This window comes from Doryrhamphus excisus, chromosome 15, assembly GCF_030265055.1.
Source record: "Doryrhamphus excisus isolate RoL2022-K1 chromosome 15, RoL_Dexc_1.0, whole genome shotgun sequence".
Classification (NCBI taxonomy): Eukaryota; Metazoa; Chordata; class Actinopteri; order Syngnathiformes; family Syngnathidae; genus Doryrhamphus; species Doryrhamphus excisus.
The window spans coordinates 10,475,072-10,494,843 of NC_080480.1; the positions used below are offsets into that span (position 1 = coordinate 10,475,072).

The 19,772-nt window shown below is 41.3% G+C and overlaps 1 protein-coding gene across 1 annotated transcript; it reads left to right on the top strand.

The window, feature by feature from the left end:
* The first annotated feature begins 4,615 nt into the window (after positions 1–4,615).
* Positions 4,616–18,093, top strand: LOC131103686 (transmembrane protein 235-like). The gene is made up of 4 exons (XM_058050147.1): positions 4,616–4,985; positions 5,647–5,724; positions 6,934–7,071; positions 14,005–18,093. The coding sequence occupies exons 1-4, from the start codon at positions 4,820–4,822 to the stop codon at positions 14,247–14,249; spliced, it is 627 nt and encodes a 208-aa protein (XP_057906130.1). The 5' UTR covers positions 4,616–4,819; the 3' UTR covers positions 14,250–18,093.
* Positions 18,094–19,772: the final 1,679 nt, after the last annotated feature.

Below are 19,772 nucleotides of genomic sequence, written 5' to 3' on the forward strand. Positions count from 1 at the left end.
TTATAAAGCTTTGTGCTGGTTATTGTGTGTAGCTGTTCTATTGGAGTCCTCAACTCAATACAAAGGGCCGGAAAAGGAGCATAATAGGTCCCCTTGAAGACAAGAAAGATGCATGACGTCGACTTGCCTGCCACTTGCCTAAATACTACCTGTCCATCACTTGTCATTCGAGACTTCATTTTATGTTTCACTTTTTGTACACTTTTATGACAGAGAACAATTTTAAAGCAACCCAGAACGGATTGTGTTAGGTTGTCTTGCAAAATGTGAGGTTTTTATGCTCTTCAACATGCAGTACATGTCCAGTGCATCTTCAGCGGCCTGTTTGGCTCTTCTGTCGGATAGCTAAAACAGCGAAACCAACCATGTGATTTTGCAGAAGTCTTAAAGCATTGAAAGCTCAGCCAAACCCAAGAGTTCAGGAGTTGGTTCAAAATGGCGTATAAGCCATGTGTTACTCCCAAATTAAACATTGTTGTTGTTGTTTGCCTTGGCTTTGACAGACTTCTCCGTGACCTGGCCTGCTAAGATGGTGCTAATTTATTTTCAGATGATCGGTTTGGGTCAGGATGAAAGCCAAATCCTGTCTCTTCACTGTAGTTTCTGTGTTCACCGCAGATTGCTTTATAGCGGCATGGATATCCTTTTTTTTTCTTTCCAGCAGCTCGCAGCACATTTCCCTCACATTTACGAGATCACGTTTGAGTGATTGGACACACGTTGCTGATGCAGCTGTAATCATCATCTGACCTCCGACTTCTCCACTGGCAAAGTAAACAAAACACACTTGGGAATCAAGATGCAGCCGCTTGAACTGAGGCAAACTGGCTGACTCTGAGAGGAGTGAGGAAAATCAATTTGCTGTCAGACCAACACTGTAAAATGTCAGTTTCTAGATTTACTCACTAGATATTGAACAGAGATATTTTTCTTAAAAGTCAGCTTTATGAGCTGTAGGGAGAATTTTGAGAGCTGTCGTCTGAAAAAGAACTTGAAAATGTCCATATTCCCTTAGGGCAGCATCAACAAATACATAAAACTACACGGGAATCATTTCAAAATATCCCAAATTGGTGGTGCAGTTGTTTGGAAATGGCTCTAATAGTGAAAGGGAAATCAGGTGTTCAAATCATGCACACAAAGGCTTCTGTCTCCATCGATGCTTCCACTACTCATTACACAGACAAGCAAAACAAACACGACCTCCCTCGATGTCCAGTCTGTTCCTCCATATCATCATGAGCTTCACGTCTCCAGGTTTCCTCCACCAAACCTGTAGAAGAAATATCTTCAAGCTAATCTGACATATATTCATCTTTGCAGTCTCAAATTCTTTTGAACTTGCCTTCACAAAAAATTAATTACTTTAGTTTTCCCAACAGAAATACTTAATCCTCTCTTGCCCATTCTTGGACTCAAATTACACCTTCTTGTATTTACACTTTTACACATGACTCCATCATCTCCAATAAGGTCAACATCCACAGAACATTCTACTTCACCATAAGCTTCATTCATCATTAGTAAAAATAATACAGGACTTATGATACTTCCTTGTGAAGTTCCCACTTCATATTAAACACATATTTTATCATACATTTATCATACATTATTCATTTCATACCTATTCTATCCACTTCCAATGTTTGGCTCATTGGTCGGATTTTGTGTCTTCCGCTGCTCCACTGTCCTCTGGTGTGCCACAGGGATCCATTCTTGGACCAGTGGTTTACAGTTCCTTGTATCTGTTACCTCTCAGTACAGTTTTTGACAAATGCAACCTTTTCTTTAATTTTCATACCAAAGACCTCCAACTCTACTTTTTCCAAACAATGCTAACTCACTGGGTGGCAACTACATCGGAGACATCAAGAAATGTCTCTCACATAGTTTTTTATATTTAAATGATTTGGAAACGGGCGGCACGGCGGTCAGGTGGTTAGCGCGCAGACCTCACAGCTCGGAGACAAGGGTTCAATTCCACCCTCGGCCATCTCTGTGTGGAGTTTGCATGTTCTCCCCGTGCATGCGTCAGTTTTCTCTGGGTACTCCGGTTTCCTCCCACATTCCAAAAACATGCTAGGTTAATTGGCGACTCCAAATTGTCTATAGGTATGAATGTGAGTGTGAATGGTTGTTTGTCTTTATGTGCCCTGTAATTGGCTGGCGACCAGTCCACGGTGTACCCCGCCTCTCTCATTTCGATCAATTTTGCTCTGTGGTGCCGTCCCTAATCTGGGCTCTCTTGCCCCCTACTGTAAATCTGTGGTCGATAAATTTAAAAAATGTTGTATCCTATTATGACCTCTAGGTGGCAGTGTTGACAGTGTTGGCAGTGTTGACAATAAAGTGTTTTGTTGTAGTTGATGCCCCAGAATGTGTATTCCTTTGGCAAATATTTTAATGACGGCTCAGGATTTTTTGGAGCACAATTCATGTGGTGGAAAATACAGTTGTTGTACTGTTAGGTGTGGGTACAGTAATCAATGCACCTGTGTGAAAAAGTGATTTCCCCCTAAACCTAATAACTTGTTGGGCCACTCTTAGCAGCACCAACTGTGTTTGCAATAACTTGCAATGAGTCTCTAACAGTACTGGGGGATTTTGACCCACTCATCTTTACAGAATTGTTGCAGTTCAGTCACATTGGAGGGTTTTCCAGCATGAAGCGCTTTTTTTAAGGTCATGCCAAAGCATCTCAATAGGATTCAGGTAAGGACTTTGACTAGGCCACTCCAAAGTCTTCATTTTGTTTTTCTTCATCCATTCAGAGGTGGACTTGCTGGTGTGTTTTGGATCATTGTCCTGCTGCAGAACTCAAGCTGGTTTCAGCTTGAGGTCACCAACAGATGGCCGGACATACTCTTTTGGGATTTTTTGCTAAACAATAGAATTCATGGTTCCTTTTATCACAGCAAGTCTTCCAGGTCCTGAACCAGCACCTTAATAATAAAATGCTTCATTTAAAAACTACATTTTGTGTTCAATATTGTTGTCATAGCTAGGAGACCCGAGTTCAATCCCACCCTCGGCCATCTCTGTGTGGAGTTTGCATGTTCTCCCCGTGCATGCGTGTTTTCTCCGGGAACTCCGGTTTCCTCCCACATTCCAAAAACATGCTAGGTTAATTGGCGACTCCAAATTGTCCATAGGTATGAATGTGAGTGTGAATGGTTGTTTGTCTATATGTGCCCCGTGATTGGCTGGCGACCAGTCCAGGGTGTACCCCGCCTCTCGCCCAAAGACAGCTGGGATAGGCTCCAGCACCCCCGCGACCCTCGTGAGGATAAGCGGTGGAAAATGAATGAATGGATGAATATTGTTGTCATTTAATTTTTTTGGTGATACATTTGGTGAAACATGCAAAAAAAAACAAAAAACAAAAAAAACAAATCACCTTTTCACACTCTGCCAACACTGCCGACACACCAAGTTAATATTTCATATTGCATTTTATTCCTGAAGCAAGGTTCAACGAGTGAGCAAATGTAGTGTATTTTCTCGGCGGAAAATCCAAATCTCTTATAGAGAATTGAATCAGGGAATGCTAGCGAATCAGTGTGATCTGAAAATAACCACTCCTGCTGCAGTGCTGCCCGAATTGTTCTTTCTCCCACCTCAATACTTGGTGACAGCATCACCAAATGAGTTAGCTGAAAGTCCAGGTTATGAGTTTAGCTTCATTAGCTTCAACAGGCCCAATTCTATGTACCGTCTCGTCTTGTGAACTGAATGCATCGTTGATGCCACTAATCTTGAATGCAATTTAAAAATAGAAAGCTCGGTGCACCTGTACTTGATGAATTGTAGCCTTTATTGACAGTCGAGTCGAGTATGCAGACAGTGTATTTCCATCCTGTCTATTTCTCTCTGCCTGTCAGCTCCTTATGCACTCGATCCTCCACCCCCCTCACTTCCTACGCCCCCCAAGTCCCCTCATATGATTGATGTGGAAACAGAAACACCAATAATTGCCCTAATAGCATACCAATGTATTATATTTTTAGATTACAATGTAAAATGTGAGAAAATATGACCACATACACAATGTTTAGCAAAATAAACATCTTTATTTCCAAATAAAGCGTCTTCAGGGCACCCTGCTCTAGTCTATTGAGATTCCTGTGTTTATTGATCCTTGTCTTCTTGTGCTGATTGGGATGTAGTTCTGGTTACATTATAGAGTGCCACTTTCTTGGTGCCTTAAGGCATGCTGCTGCATAATATATAATGTGTCTTCCTGAATTCATTTTCTGCAGCCTATGTCTGATTTTTGACGATATGCACATAGTACCCCATAAGCTGCAGCATGGTTAATCGTACACAGGAAGAATAAATTAAATTAAACTACATAAAAGTAGCTAATAGAAGTAACCAATAATCGTTCGCAACGCACACACTTTGGAAACACTACGTGACGACTACTAATCACTTGAAATGATTGTCACCTAGCGACATAATGCCCGGAAGCGTGATTTACTAAATACATTCCACGTAATGCAATTACTTTTATTTTGAAGTGTGCAACCGGAAACGAAGCTGTTTCTTTTGTTAAGCTTGACACTCCTCTTCTTTCGGCACTGTTCATCCTTTTCTGTATCACCTGTCAGGGACCTACAGCGCAGCAGCATATCATTTTTGTTGTTTGAGGGGGAAAGTGACCGGAAAGTGTGCTTTTTTAATTCATAATTGAACTCGAGTGTTTTAAGGGAGTGGTTTAAACAGAGCTTTTGAGCGTCGGTGCGGATTCCAGCGTAATTGGATTTCTTTTTTGTTGTGATGAAATGTGCGGGATATTACAGGAACTAGAGTGATTTGCATGATGAGGTACGGCTTGGTGGTTCTGTCGGCGGGCTTTACAGGTTTGCTCAGCTTTTCCCTCCTGGCAGTATCAATCGGAACCGATTATTGGTACATCATCGATGTGAATAAGCCCAACTCCGAGGACCTGAGTTCATACTCCGGTCTGTGGACGATTAATGAAGGTTTGTGTGTTTAATGAAAGTTCTTCATGTGTCCTAAAGAGAAGACCGATGCATGACACTGTGCATATTTTCCATTAAGACAGCCACCCTATGCATGTTTATTTAAATAACCTAACACTAGCCGTGTATCATCTCCCAAGTCCTGTTTGGTTTGCTTTTTAGGCTGTTATATATGTTATATATGTTGTATATGGGATCAGAAGATCATTTTCTTTTCAATAAAAATAAAGCATAATGAGTTTAGACTGCAGAGAGTGAGCAAGACTTAAATCTGCAATTGAAAATCTAATTTCCCCTCCAAGTGCTAGTCTGCTGAGGGGATGAAGAGGAATCCTGCAGGACAATTGTCTGTATGAAATTATCCGGAAGGATCATATTAAGTAGGATGGTAGCTGTATCAGAGACACAGTGCTTATAGCATGATCCTTGCAAATATGGGCTATACCATCGCCATGAAGGTAATGTCAATCAAATCTTGATTGCAGACATTTTCCATCATATGTAACCTTTTCATGTCAAATGAGTTCATGAACATACCACACAGCAACCTTTTCATCCATGCCAGATTTAGCTCTCTTCAAGACATCCACAGGCTGATTGGTTGATGTATTTTATTCTCAAAGTGCATTCTCCTTTTAACATTATCTCCTGACATTTCCAGGAACAAACAGGAGTTCCGTCATCCCTTCTTTCACTGCCAACATGTCCGCCCTGTCCGAGGTTGAGCGGCACCTTCTTGGTGAGTGTTTGTTTTCATCAGCAGTCACAGATTTTTTGTTGCTGGCAAGAAAAGACATTAAAAAACGTCAAGCAAATAATCCTGAACTGGGGTAACTAGGATAGGCTCCAGCACGAATGAATGAATGAACTCTGATGTAAAAGTCCGGGGCTGCCTCGGGCTACAGATGAGGTGTGACGTGCGTGTCATCTGCAACGTCTTCTGACTCGGTGGTGGGTGCACAGCGAAGACCGGCAAACCTGTTTTTCATTCCGTTTTTCAGTTAATAATGGGAGAAGACTAGAAATAAATGCATAGTGAAATACAAAAGGTGAGTTGTGGCTACCAGCATTTTGTTCATTCATTCATTCATTCATTCATTTTCTACTGCTTATCCTCACGACGGTCACGGGGGTGCTGGAGCCTATCCCAGCTGTCTTCAGGCGAGGGGGGGGTACACCCTGGACTGGTCGCCAGCCAATCACAGGGCACATACAACATACAAACAACCATTCACACTCACATTCATACCTATGGACAATTTGGAGTCGCCAATTAACCTAGCATGTTTTTGGAATGTGGGAGGAAACCGGAGTACCCGGAGAAAACCCACGCATGCACGGGGAGAACATGCAAACTCCACACAGAGATGGCCGAGGGTGGAATGCATTTTGTTCATGTTCTGGTAAAAAGAAAAAGCTTTGTTTGGCTTGAAATAAGCTAAGAAAATTAATGAAAATGCCTTGTGATTGGCTGGCAACCAGTCCAGTGTGTACTGTCTCGCTTGAAGACAGGTGGTATAGGCTCCAGCAACCCTCATGAGGATAAGCGGTACAGAAAATGGATGGACGAATGCAGTAGGAATTGCATGGGTGACTACATCTTCACAATTAATACATCTTTGCAATGTATGCATCCCATTATAATAAATAAACAATACAAAAAGTGTATTTCATTATATGGTTTAAGTTTTGTAGCTTAAATTTTAGATCTTTTTATATGGTCATATTGAGATACATCCCCAAAAATATATATGATTTATGCTAAGGTCCATATCACCCAACCCTAGAATGGACAATTAGCAAGCAATGATTAATACAATACAATTACAGTCACATTTTCTGCATGCAGCATGTGTATTAGGGCAATTTGTAAGTGTGTTTAGTCCGATGTCGGGCTCCAGGGTGACAAATAGGAATCCTATACCGTCATTGTGGTTTATGTTTACAGAGCTGCACAGGGCGGTGGTCATCGTATTGCCCCTCAGCCTGGTGCTGCTGGTGTTTGGGTGGATTTTTGGACTCGTCAGTTCGTTGGCCTGCAGCCCCAAATTGCTGACTGGGACTGCATTCTACTTTTTCGTCTGCAGTATGTGCAAACACACACACACGCATACACACAGACACACACATAGAAATTATTTTAATATCCTTTGGGTCAATTGTGTGGTGTGTGGGTTGAAGAGGCTTTTGTATGAAGAAAAAGCCGCCCGAGTGGATTAGTATGAGTGTGTACACGTGGAGAATACAATTCACCTTTTTTATTTTTTGCCTTTGGCTTGGCAAGGGCCTCATATCAGCCTTGTCGATACTCTGCTAATGCACAGTGTGGCAAAGTGATGAGAACAGGTGTAGCATTGTACAGTTGGATGAGGAATTACACACGAAACAGTTAAAGAAGATATATTATGGAAGTGTGTGACAAAGGAAAACGGTTGGCTGGTGGTCTCCTCAATACAGGTTTTTCCATTGTTAGAGTCACAGTTACATACCTATAAAAACAGGATAAGAAGGACTCACACTTGTGGTTGTTGTCTGGACAACGTGATTCCTACTTCTTAAAATGTGTCATTGTTCTCCCTTGTTGCATTTCACTGTTTTCAGATTTGAGTCCAGTCTGTACAGTATAGATAAATTACGATATTAGCAGTTTCTCATAGTAGATTATTATTATGTGCGTCGTCGAAATATCCCCAGGCCTCAGAAATTGAAGCACCCTTCAAGCCCTTTTTGAACTGTTGGGGGGCAGCCTACTTTAGGGAGAACATCCTGTCTCATGCAATCAGTGACTTCCATCCCACCCCACATTAGGAAGGAAGCAGGGAACGCTACAAAGCGCTTGGAGCATCAACGGTTAATGGAAGTCCATTTGTTGTCAAAGATATCACCGATCCAGATTTGGGGTGTAATGATTCATTTTAATAACAATTCGATTCATGATTGGTGGTTGTTGATAGGATTGAAGGATGATATTGGTTCATTTAGAACAATACTGTCCCCCCGATCCCTCTTGAGGTTTACCTGCTGTTTGCTAGGTGCCTGGACGGTCAGCGTTGTGTGAAATCTCATGGCGCCTCCGTGGGTGGTGGCACAGATTTGTTGTGTTGCCGTGGTATTTTACTTGACCTTTATAAACAGTGACCAACTTACTAACATCTCCCTCTTTACAAAGTGTTTTTGTCTGCGATGACGTCACAGACTGACTCAGGTAACGTTTAACATTTTTTGCATTAAAAGTGAAAAAAAAAACAATAACACACATCCATGTAAAGCCTACTGTGCTTAAATCCAATGCTTTATTTCCTGGTATTGATGCAAACAATTGATTGAAACATGCTGTATATAAATATATGTTGTCTGGAATTGCAACTTGCCGAACACAGATTGATGTAGTTGGATCATCGGAATATAAATTGATACATCCATGGAGTAGATGAGTCATTACACCCCTACCTAAGACGTATTTATACGATGATGCAACACACAGCCTGCATCTTGACCTTGTAAAAGAGTGAAAAGTGAAAAGGCTTCGAGCTGTGTACGCGAGGGAGGTTACGCATATATACAAACAAACATTCACATTCATGCCTATGGACAATTTGGAGTCGCCAATCAACCTAGCATGTTTTTGGAATGTGGGAGGAAACCGGAGTACCCACGCATGCACGGGGAAAACATGCAAACTCCACACAAAGATGGCCGAGGGTGGAATAGAACTTGGGTCTCCTAGCCTGCATGCTAACCACTCGTTCGCTGTGCAGCCCGTACCGAATGTTGTGTACTGAAAAATCAGATTACAAATACACGTTCCGTTCCAAGTAGTATACAAGCAATGAAATGAGTTGCCGCTGTAAAAGAGAGGCCATATCAAGGAATAGCTGTTTCCCTCCATTGTCATGAATGATTGGAAGACTCATTATAGGTAAGAGATGACATGCTGCTAAATGGGTCATATCATAACAAGTTTTTGTTAGCAATCTGCCATTTTTTGGAAATGAGTAAAATACACTGTGCATAAACTAAGTCATGAGGAAAGGCTGTTTGGCTCGAGAGAGGCCATGGCTTCAGCCCCTAATGCACAAATCTGTCACAGAGAGGGTTCGCACTTTGCCTACCTGACGCTTTTCAGCCTCCACAATGTCACACAGCAGAGCAGAGGCACTTCATTTCATGCATAGCAACAATTTTCCCGTCCACATCAAAAGATAGGCTCTAATATGAGGATGAGGTGATGCTTTGCACTGATGTTGTCTCTTTTAAAAGGTACAATTACAGTTTATATCTCATCTCTTTATTTCAGACCCTTATACCCTTATAATGAAAACATTTGGCTGTTGGGTCAATATGGTATTTGAAAGCACCACCACTGCATGCTGTTCTTTTTCAATGCAGTTTTTATCGTGAACGTATGCATGAATGCATGAATGTATTTTTCAGAGGAAGTGCTTCCTATAAAAAGAAGCAATTGCCTCATAATTGACTCTATGTCTATATCATTGACGACAACTACTGCTATTCGTTACGATTAAATGACAAAATTCAGTCTACATCAAGGGCATGATTTTCTGTTCCTGCTCCTAAAAATAAATCTCATTCATCCCAAGTATGTAATAATTTATAAATATCTGAATACAAAGCATATAGCGGACAGTATAATAATATAGCATACAGTTTAATTTCGTTTATTGAATGGTTAATTACACGGTTATTGTACAGAATTTTTGGAGCAGTTTCTATTGTAGGGTCTGACAACCTCAGGAAGGAAAGACCTCAGATATCACCTTTAAACACTTTGGATGTATCATCCTGTCACTAATGGAGCTGTGTGTTGGAGGGGGTGGGAGTCTTTGTTCATTATGGAGGACACCTTGCCTGTCATTCCTTTCTTAGCCTTAGCCTTAGCCTTAGCCTTAGCCTTAGCCTTAGCCTTAGCCTTAGCCTTAGCCTTAGCCTTAGCCTTAGCCTTAGCCTTAGCCTTAGCCTCCTGAGCAGGTACAGTCTGCTCTGACCTTTTTTGCATCAGTGCAAGATCTGTATCAGTCAAGTTTATTAGTTTAGTCCCAAAACATAAGCAGCAAAAACGCAGCGAACGTATGTTAATAAACAGAATGAATGTATATATATTTGTATCAAATCAAGTTAGCAGAAGGGTCTGGAAGGGGTAGGAGCAAGCCAGCCTAGCATAAGGTTGCGCCTTGAGGCAGCAGACTTCATTAGTGTGTCAAAAATAGACATTTTTATGTTTTAATTACTTTTTATTTATTTGCTAGTAGTGGATGGTCTCGAAATGTAACACTATGTAAATTTTATGTAATTGTATTTACCAGAGATGCTCTCATCGATTAGTATTGGTCGATATCAGTGAAAAGGATGGTATTGATATCAATACAATACTTGTTTTAACATGCCGATCTCTTCCACCGATCAGTTCTGCCCCCACTTCAAGCATGTCTGCCGTGTGTGGGACTTCCTGTGTTTGTGAGAGTGATATAAGCTCTGCATCCTCCAAAACAGGCCTTAAAAAGAAGGCAGGGTGTTGCGAGTTTGAGGTTTGCAATGTGATCTTCCGTCAGGCAGCAGCTAAACCCCGTCCCAACCCGCCTCAGTACGGATTTGGGAGCATGCGGACACTATGTAGCACTTTTAGTGCAGGAGGAACTTTCGCTGTGTGCGGGGCTGCGTCGGACTCCATAGATGCGTGATGCACAACGAGTGTAACATGTGAGTGAGTGAGCGTTTGCACCGCGCTTGAAACAGCCAGTGTGCGCACCGATATCACACTGATATTGGGCACAGAAGAGGAAGTTGGCTGCATCTCCGGTTAAGAAGGCAGCATATACGGCTGGAGGGACCAGCAGAGGTGGATAAACCTGCTTTTCATTCAGGTTTTCAATTAATAACGTGAGAAGACTAGAAATAAATGCATTGTGAAATACAAAACGTGAGTTGTGGATACCAGCATTTTGTTCATGTTCTGGTAAAACAAGCATATTTGCTTTGTTTGGCTTGAAATAAGCTTTATTTATTTAGTTAGCTTTGAGTATTTATTCACAACTCGTGAACCCCGGTTGTGCTGACTGAGGAAGTCAGGGGCAATATGCTGATAAATGCCAAGCCAAATGGATCTGCCTCTGTCAATTTATTCTGTGTCACTAATCTGCAACAAAAGCTCAAGGCTGAAGGACAGATGATTTCAGTTCTTTTAGAAAAAGCTGACTGGTGATAAATTTCTCATTTAATGAGCAGGTTACGACGTGGGGATTGTGGCTACCTTCACATGGCCATCCATCCTTTTCCTATTTTGCGTATCCTCACTAAGGTTGTGGGGCCTTCATTTGTTGTCTACTGCAATAGAGATGGTTGAGTAGTGCTTCATCAGGACTCACAGTTTCTTGTCTTTCGTTAACCCGCTCAGACTCAATCACCCCCACACTCAAAAAGTCTGGTCTCGATCCCAATAACCTCTCCAATTTCCGTCCCATATCCAACCTCCCCTTTCTGTCCAAAATCCTTGAACGTGTCATAGCTGCTCAACTTCAATCTCACCTCAACTCCAACAGCCTGTTTGAATCCTTCCAGTCCGGTTTCCGTCCCAAACACAGTACTGAAACAGCTCTTCTTAAAATCACCAATGATCTTCTCTCCTCCGATTCCGGCCATCTTACCATCCTCATCCTCCTAGACCTCACCGCAGCCTTTGACACCATTAGCCACTCTATCCTCCTGTCCCGCCTCAAAACCAGCCTCAATATCACCGATTCTGCTCTGTCCTGGCTCCAATCATACCTCACCAACCGTCAACAGTTTGTGCACATAAATAGCTGCTCCTCCTCCATAGCCCCTTTACCTCAAGGTGTTCCCCAAGGTTCGGTGCTTGGTCCTCTTCTCTTCATCCTCTACATCCTTCCACTTGGCAATATCATCCGTCGACATGGCCTCAATTTCCACAGCTACGCCGATGACATTCAACTATACATTTGTACCACCTCTATCACCTCCAATATCTACTCCACCCTCACCAACTGCTTAGCTGATATCAAAACAAAATTTTCTCAAACTTAATAGTGACAAAACAGATATTATCATCATCGGTCCCAAAAACACCACAGCGCCCACCCATAATTTCCATCTTCAATTTGACAGCGCCACCCTCACTCCGTCCCCGCTCATCCGCAACCTTGGTATCCTCCTAGACCCCACCCTTTCATTTGAACCCCACATCAAACAGTTAACCCGGACTGCATTCTTCCATCTTAAGAACATAGCCCGACTCCGTCCATCACTTACATTCTCTGCCGCTGAATCTCTAATCCATGCATTCATCACCTCCAGAATCGACTACTGCAACAGTATTCTCTACGGTACACCATCCAAAACCCTCAACAAACTATAATATATTCAGAACTCCGCTGCCCGCCTCCTCCTCCAAAACCTCTACTGGCTTCCCGTCCCCCAACGCATTCACTTCAAAGTTCTTCTCATCACCTACAAAGCCCTCCACGATCTGACCCCCCCATATATCACAGACCTCCTCGGTCCACATAATCCCCCGCGTCCACTTCGCTCCTCAGACTCAAACCTCCTGGCACTCCCCTGTAAGACCAAGCTCCGAACCTGGGGAGACAGAGCCTTCTCCATCGCTGCCCCCACTCTCTGGAACTCTCATTCCGTGCTTGCCCTGACCTTCCCACCTTCAAAAAACAACTCAAAACCCACCTCTTTAAATCTGTTTTTAATGTCTAACCTTTTATATCTGACTGCTGTGCCCCGCCCCACTTTTTTAACTGTGTATTAACCAATGAATGTTGTATTTTGGTGTGTCTTTTTTTCTGTTTACTTGCTCTATTCAACTTCATTCTTTTGTAAAGTGTCTTTGAGTATCTTGAAAAGCGCTATACAAATAAAATGTATTATTATTATTATTGTGTATGTACCTTTCACCGCAAACACTGGTATTTTTAGAGAAATTGTATATCGTGCAATTCTTCCACACGTGCATAGAAGTCAGTGTTCAGACACAGGAATCATATGATACTCATGTAATACTCCGTTACACATAATGCATTTTTTCCAGGTATGAGTATGAAACGAGTACATTTGGTCATTATCCGTATTCGTGTTAAAAGTAAATGCTCATTATGTATTCACTCTTTCTATTCACCTTCAGCTCGCCTCTATTTGGGTTTGTATCAGTTACTTGGTAAACTTGTCACGTAACTTGTATGCAGGCTTGTGACGTCACTTGTGCATCAGGGGTAGCATGAGCGATATTTCCTTGAAATGTATTTTTGTCTTATTCCATGAAGTCATCATAAAACAGGCGTTCTACCTACAATATAAGAATTATGTTGATTTTCAGTTGGCAGTACACAGTGATAACATGAACCCGTTGACTGCTGCATTGACTGGCCACAACATTAGGTACACCTGCACAGTAGCTGTATCAAACACTATTACACCCCTGTGGTCAAATATTACACCCCATCTCGATATGTTGCAGTATGCACTTTGCAATCTTAAACTTGTTCCATAGGCGATGTATACGGCTCGTTGTGCCACTTCCCGTGGATAGATAGTCACTTGGAAAACTTTGCTTCAAGTACTGAATGCTGTTTTTTTGAGAAAAATACAGTGAACTAGGCTGACAGATTATTTCCATGTTTGCGTGAATCACCAACTTCACACAGATCATTAAAAAAACAAACGAATAATAAGTCTTAGAGATCACTGGCACACATACGCAGTACACATGTAGCGGAATAATAATAAATATAGTTTATGCCCCACCCACTCCGAGTAAAGATACGGATACAGATCATTTAGATGGGTGAACAAGTACAGATACAGATATTGGTGTACTCGCTCGTCTCTAAAGCACATGCTCACATGAAAAAACAAAAATTCATATAGGACTAGCCAAGTGACCAGTGGAGAACACTACATAGATACCATGGAGATAATGCCGCTGTTTGTAGTCAAGGATTCTTCAGTTGCTTTTCTGTATGTTCTTTTTCATCACCAGGTCTCTTCACCCTGACTGGGGTCAGCCTCTACATCGAGTACCACAACAAGGCCATGGAGGAGTTCCAGCGCAATGTATCCCCGGAGGACCTGGCCTACGTGGACGTGTCATTCGGCTGGTCCTTTGCCATGGCGTGGCTCTCTTACTCTTTGGAATTGGCCACCGGCCTACTGCTTCTGCTCGCTGCCAAAATCACCCAAATGAAAGGACGTTACGACTGTGGTGTTGCTGTCGCCACTTTGTGAATGTCCGGAATCCATCTTAAAAAAAGAATACCATAAAAGAGAATTGTATCCTTAAGCAAAACGAGATTAAGAAAAATCTTGTTGTACATAAATATGTTGTACATCCAATTCAGAATTATTTATCGTTATTAGACAAGGCATTTGCACTCGTACTTAAACTATACCTGTCAGAGGACAGAGGGTGTGTGAGGCAAAGCAAGGCAAGTTTATTTATAGAGGAAGGAAACTGGTAACAAGGGAATTCAAAGTGCTTTACAGAAAAGAAGTCTAACATCACTTCATGAAACCCATTCTATAAAAAATATAAGGATTTGAACAGTGCCAAAGTTTAGTCCAGACTCTGGGTATCCACAGGAGACCGCTCCCTGAAGTTCTCAGAGGCATGTCACAGATGTACTGTGGTGCGAGACCATGAAAAGCTGTTTAAAACTCAGTTCTCTTAGAAACAAGAGCTGAGCACTGGACTAATGTTGTTATGTTTCCAGCAGCATTCTGCATGTACTGGAGCTGCTTTACAGCTTGTTTATAGCCCACTGAGAAAGCTGTCACAGTAGCCCAGGGGTCGGCAACCTTTACTATGAAAAGAGCCATTTTACCCTCTTGCCTCCTAAAGAAAAATAGCCTGGAACTGCAAAACATATTATAAAACACATTATAAACTCTAGCAAGAGAATATGACAAATAGAAGTGCAGTGAGTGTGCATGTGTAACGGATGCCAACTAGTAGGGTTACCAAGGTATCATCTTGGTTGAACCTCACTACCTGACCGCCTGAAGAAAAGTATAGCACAGTGAATTGACAGTCTGTTTCTTTTAGCTGGCGACCAACAGCTATGATGAGTTCACATGCGGAGCCAATTATGAGTCTCTCACGGTTTTGGCTGTCAAATTTGGCCGGAATTCTGGGGTATCAAAGGAGTTCAGATAGACGAGTTGATGTGTTGAGTACTCTTGCTAGTATTGAAAATAAACTTACATAATGTATGTATAAATTACTGTAAACCTAAGTGATTTGTTTCCTCTGCCGCAAACAAGTTCCCATTCTGCTGTTTAAATTATCTCTAATTTATTGATATAAGCCAAACACTGGCTTCCCTCGCCTTCCTCGTGCTCATCCAATCACGTCCAATTAGAACTCAGCCATGTATTCTTTTTACTCATTACAAAGACGTGCATTTCCCCCACTCAGGTGATTAAAAAAAATATTCGAGCACTGCAAAGGGAGCCACAACAAAGAGACTGAAGAGCCACATGCGGCTCTGGAGTAGCAGGTTGCTGACCCCTCGTCTAGCATGTTTGAGATGAAGGCATGGATTAGTCTCTCTAAATCTGGCTCAGGCACTTTTCTTAGGAGGTGAAACTGCTGATGTTACTGAGCAAAATATTACGTTTTTAGAGAGTTTTGAGGTAACTAATACAATTTTTATCGGGGGGCCACAGGCAATGATTTCAGTTTTATCTTAGTTTAGCTTGGAGAAAATAGTTCTGCATCCACACACATTGACACATGCATTAAATGAATATAAATATGAACAGATGGCAGGGAGAAACTCAATGCCACATGGAGAAATACCCCAGCATGAGTCACACATCACATATGCTTAAGGAAATGTACTGAATATTAATAGTAACTTTGGTCTTAAATTTCAAGATTGTGTCTTACCTACTGGATTAAAGCTGGAACACTGGTTACCGTGACGACTTGGACAGACCCTTGTGGACTGTGGAATGTGAAGTCTGAATGAAAATGTGTGCAATTGTTCAAATGGAAATTTCTTAAAAGGTCATTTGTAAATAGCCCATCCTAAAGGGAAAATAACACATAGAAGGATGGCTGCTGACCCTGTCTCTCCCGTTAAGTGGAGCTGAGTCTGAACACACGTGTTTATACTGAAACCAAGGTTAAAATATTGTTGGAACTCGAAAATGCTCCTAAAAATAATAATTCCAGAAATAATTGCCTCATAACAGAAAAGTACAGATGCGTCATTTCCTAGTACCACTTCATCTCAATGCTTCATCAGTATAAGTGCCCAACGAAATATACTACAAAGCCTCCAAGAAAATCAGATGAAAAAAGTCCACACCACATATTCACACCGACTAAGGTACGACCACACATGCCTAAATCTGTTTAAAACTAATATTTCTCGAAATAAACTAGCGTTCTAGCAAATATGGACTGCCCATGTCAACTGTGGGCTACTAGGAAGCAACATAACAAATGTGTTTTTTACAACAAATGAATTACCAAGCAAATTCATATGCTAAACATCCATGGTCAAACAGAGACTCATTGAAGGACACATCGAAGAATGTATTCATGCAGAATGACTTTGTGTAAGAACGCAGATAAACATGTTAGAAGCACTATTTTCATTTGCTATGTTCATTATCATGGTCACGATATGTCTGACGCCGAAAATGCTGCTGTTTATTGCTGCTGATATTTACCACTGTTTGATCGCCTTGTTTTCAACTATTTGGTGTCTTTCTGCAACACACCATGCACATTCACACAGTTAGGTCACATTATTTCAAAGGGATGCACTGTTATTCTGTTAATCTGCCAAACTTTGTGCAAAGACATTGAATGACAAAGAGGAGTTTTGATTGCATTTTTATTGGTAGCTGAAGGTCGTAAAGAGTCCTGCTTTGTACTGTTGGAAAGCTTGCGGATAAATATGCAGGTGGTAAATGGTCTTTGGTTTTTCACTTGTATAGCGCTTTACCACCTCCATGGTGCTCACAGCGTTTTGACACTGTCAGTACATTAACCTACTGATGACGCAGCATGAGGAACAACTGAGGGTTCAGTTTCTTGCTCAAGGATACTTTGACATAATCACGGCAGGAGGGAAGAGTGAACCCACAACCTTCAGGTTGGGAGACGACCACTCTTCCACCTGAGCTGCGCTGGCCCCAATTATGCAGGTGGTAATTGGTTCCAAGTCAATAGGACGTAGCGTTTGGGAGATATTTCCCAAAAACGCTTTTTCTAATCTTCAGACCGGTTTAGAACGGTTCATACAAAAAATCATGCAAAACTGCAGAAAGTCGTAGCGAGTCCCGTGCTTGGGACTCGCTAGTGCTTGGTCCCGTTGAAAATCTTGCGGAAGTTTGTTCCTTGTCCATAGAACTTAGCGTTCAATGTTTTTTTGTTACTTATTGTTACATTTGGTCCAGATCAAGGAGGAGACCGTCTGTCTTGTCTTGTTTACGTTTGCTGCTGATTAATCCGTGACAGAACCAAAACATTGTCCTATTTTGTGGTGTGTAACTAACTCTGTGACTGTGATTTCACTTCAGTTTGACTGGTCATTTTGACCAGAAGACGATCTTTGTACCTTTGTACCATTGTACAGCTTAGATGGAAATGTCAATAAAAGCAACAATTCACTTTGTCTCATGTTGGGTTCAATCTAGGAAAAGTCATCAAATTTCAAGTTTACAAAATTATTGTTTAGGGAATTTCTTTGTTTTAACACAATGGCAGGTCATTTTTACTAGAGAATACGGTTAAAGGCAGCACTAAGCAGGTAGTGCAAAACTAAATCTTTCTGGGGTGTTTGATGCCAATTACAATAACTTCTAATTTGAAGTGGAATATGTACAGTGTTTGTTTTGTTGTTTGGTGAACTGGCTTTCATCCAACTGAATTTCATCCTAAAAATAAAGCTGTCGATGAAAATGAAGTGTTCTGTGTTTCTTTTCCAAAAGAAGATTTAAACTCCAACAATAGCAATGGTCAAAGGACAGAGCCCTGTGGAAGTACAATTTGACATTTTTGAATATGAGCACCTACATAGTTTTGTTTTGTAAAAATTAACATGTTCCTCTTCATTCCTCAATACATCTTCAATTGTAAATATTAAATTTTATATAATATGTGTTTCCCAATAGCACCTGTGGCTAATTCCTGCACTTCCTAAGCATGGCAGCAAGACTCACCTGTTGCCAGATTGTCCCTTATGCTTTTCATGCCCCCTGCTCAGCTCGGCATTGTGTACCTGCTCTCTGGCTTTTAACCTGTCTTGTGTTGTAAGTACCTGCCTGCTTGACTTATTCAGTGGTGTTTTTGATTTTGTTAATGTTGGTTTTTCTGCTTGGTTTTTCTAGCATTGTTTTCTGTTTTTTTTCTTGTGCCTGTTTCCCTGCCTACTAGTTTTTTTTTCCAAGTAGTGATTTTTGGGTTTTTGTATTTTTGTGTGTGGCTTTGTCCTATTTCTGTTTGGACTCCCACATCATGCATTTTCTTTCTTTGTACTTTTACCTCTGTCAAGGACACCTTTTGTTCAATAAAGATGTTTGTTATGTGGATTGTAACTCTGCATCTTGGGTTCCAGAACTGGCACACGCCTTTCCCGACAGGAAGTTTGAAGCCAGAGTTGGGTGAATTATTTAAAATGAATTGCATAAGCCTCAAAGTCAGAAAAGCAGATTAGTTTCTCTGAATCTTTGGATGAATTGAGAAGAAAATAGAAAATAGTTTGACCTAAGTAAGTAAATAGAAACTCAAGGCAAAGTCACACAGATGAGACAATAAAACCACAATTGTGGTCAGAGGACAGACCCCCGTGAAACACGGTGGATGAAATTTCAAGTTACATTTTTGTGGGCTGTTAAATAGGACCTATTTTCAAGCAGCTAAATGTTCCAGTGTAAGCTGGCTTGAAGAACTTCAACCAAGTGTGTTACTGGCTGTGACGCATTGCTAAATAAAATAAATAGGGATCATTGAGTTCACCACTATCTGTATCTGTTTGTCCATCTAAACTATCTGTATCCGGTAGCCATACTCGGAGTGGGTGGAGCTTACACTGGAAGTGGGTGTGGTTTAACTGGGATTCTTCTGTACATTATTTGAAGTCTGAAATTGACTTGGATCGTAAGTTGCTATATGTATTGTTTATTATTCAGCTATATGTGTACTATGTATGTTTGTAAGTGGTCCTTGAGACTTTATTCTTTAATTGTTTTTAATGAGCTGTGTGAACTCGGTGATTCATGCAAACATGGCAAACAGGGAAATAATCTGTCAGCCTTGACAGTTGACTGTATTTTTCTCAAAAGCACTCATTCAATACTACAACTGACTTTATATCACCAGCCAAACCACCCAAAGCGAAACAGACAAAAAAAAAACCCACATTGACTGATGCCCGGTCGTGCCCGCTGTCTTGGAAAAAAATGCACCGTGTACATTATGAAACAAGTTTAAGATTGCAAGGTGCACACTGCAACGTATCGAGTGGGGTGTAAAATTTGAGCTCGCCTATGTCAGCAATACTTGCAGGATGCTTGATGCCGCTCTCTACTCTGCAAGTGTACCTAATGTTGTGGCCAGTCAATGCAGGTTAACGTTACCACTGACTGTGTACTTCTAACTGAAATTTAACAAAATTCTTATATTGTAGGTAGCATGCCTGTTTTATGATGACTTCATGGAATAAGACGAAAAAGAAAAAAGCGGTCATGCTACCCGAAAATGAGTTTTTGAGTGTCTGCACAGCGCACGTTACT

What these genes read in the sequence shown, in the direction of transcription:
- LOC131103686 (XM_058050147.1), top strand. Translation starts at nt 4,820, where the DNA reads ATGATGAGGTACGGCTTGGTGGTTCTGTCGGCGGGCTTTACAGGTTTG. An exon ending in GGTTGAGCGGCACCTTCTTG is followed by an intron (nt 5,725 to 6,933) that starts GTGAGTGTTTGT and finishes TTATGTTTACAG; the next exon opens with AGCTGCACAGGGCGGTGGTC. An exon ending in ATTCTACTTTTTCGTCTGCA is followed by an intron (nt 7,072 to 14,004) that starts GTATGTGCAAAC and finishes TTTCATCACCAG; the next exon opens with GTCTCTTCACCCTGACTGGG.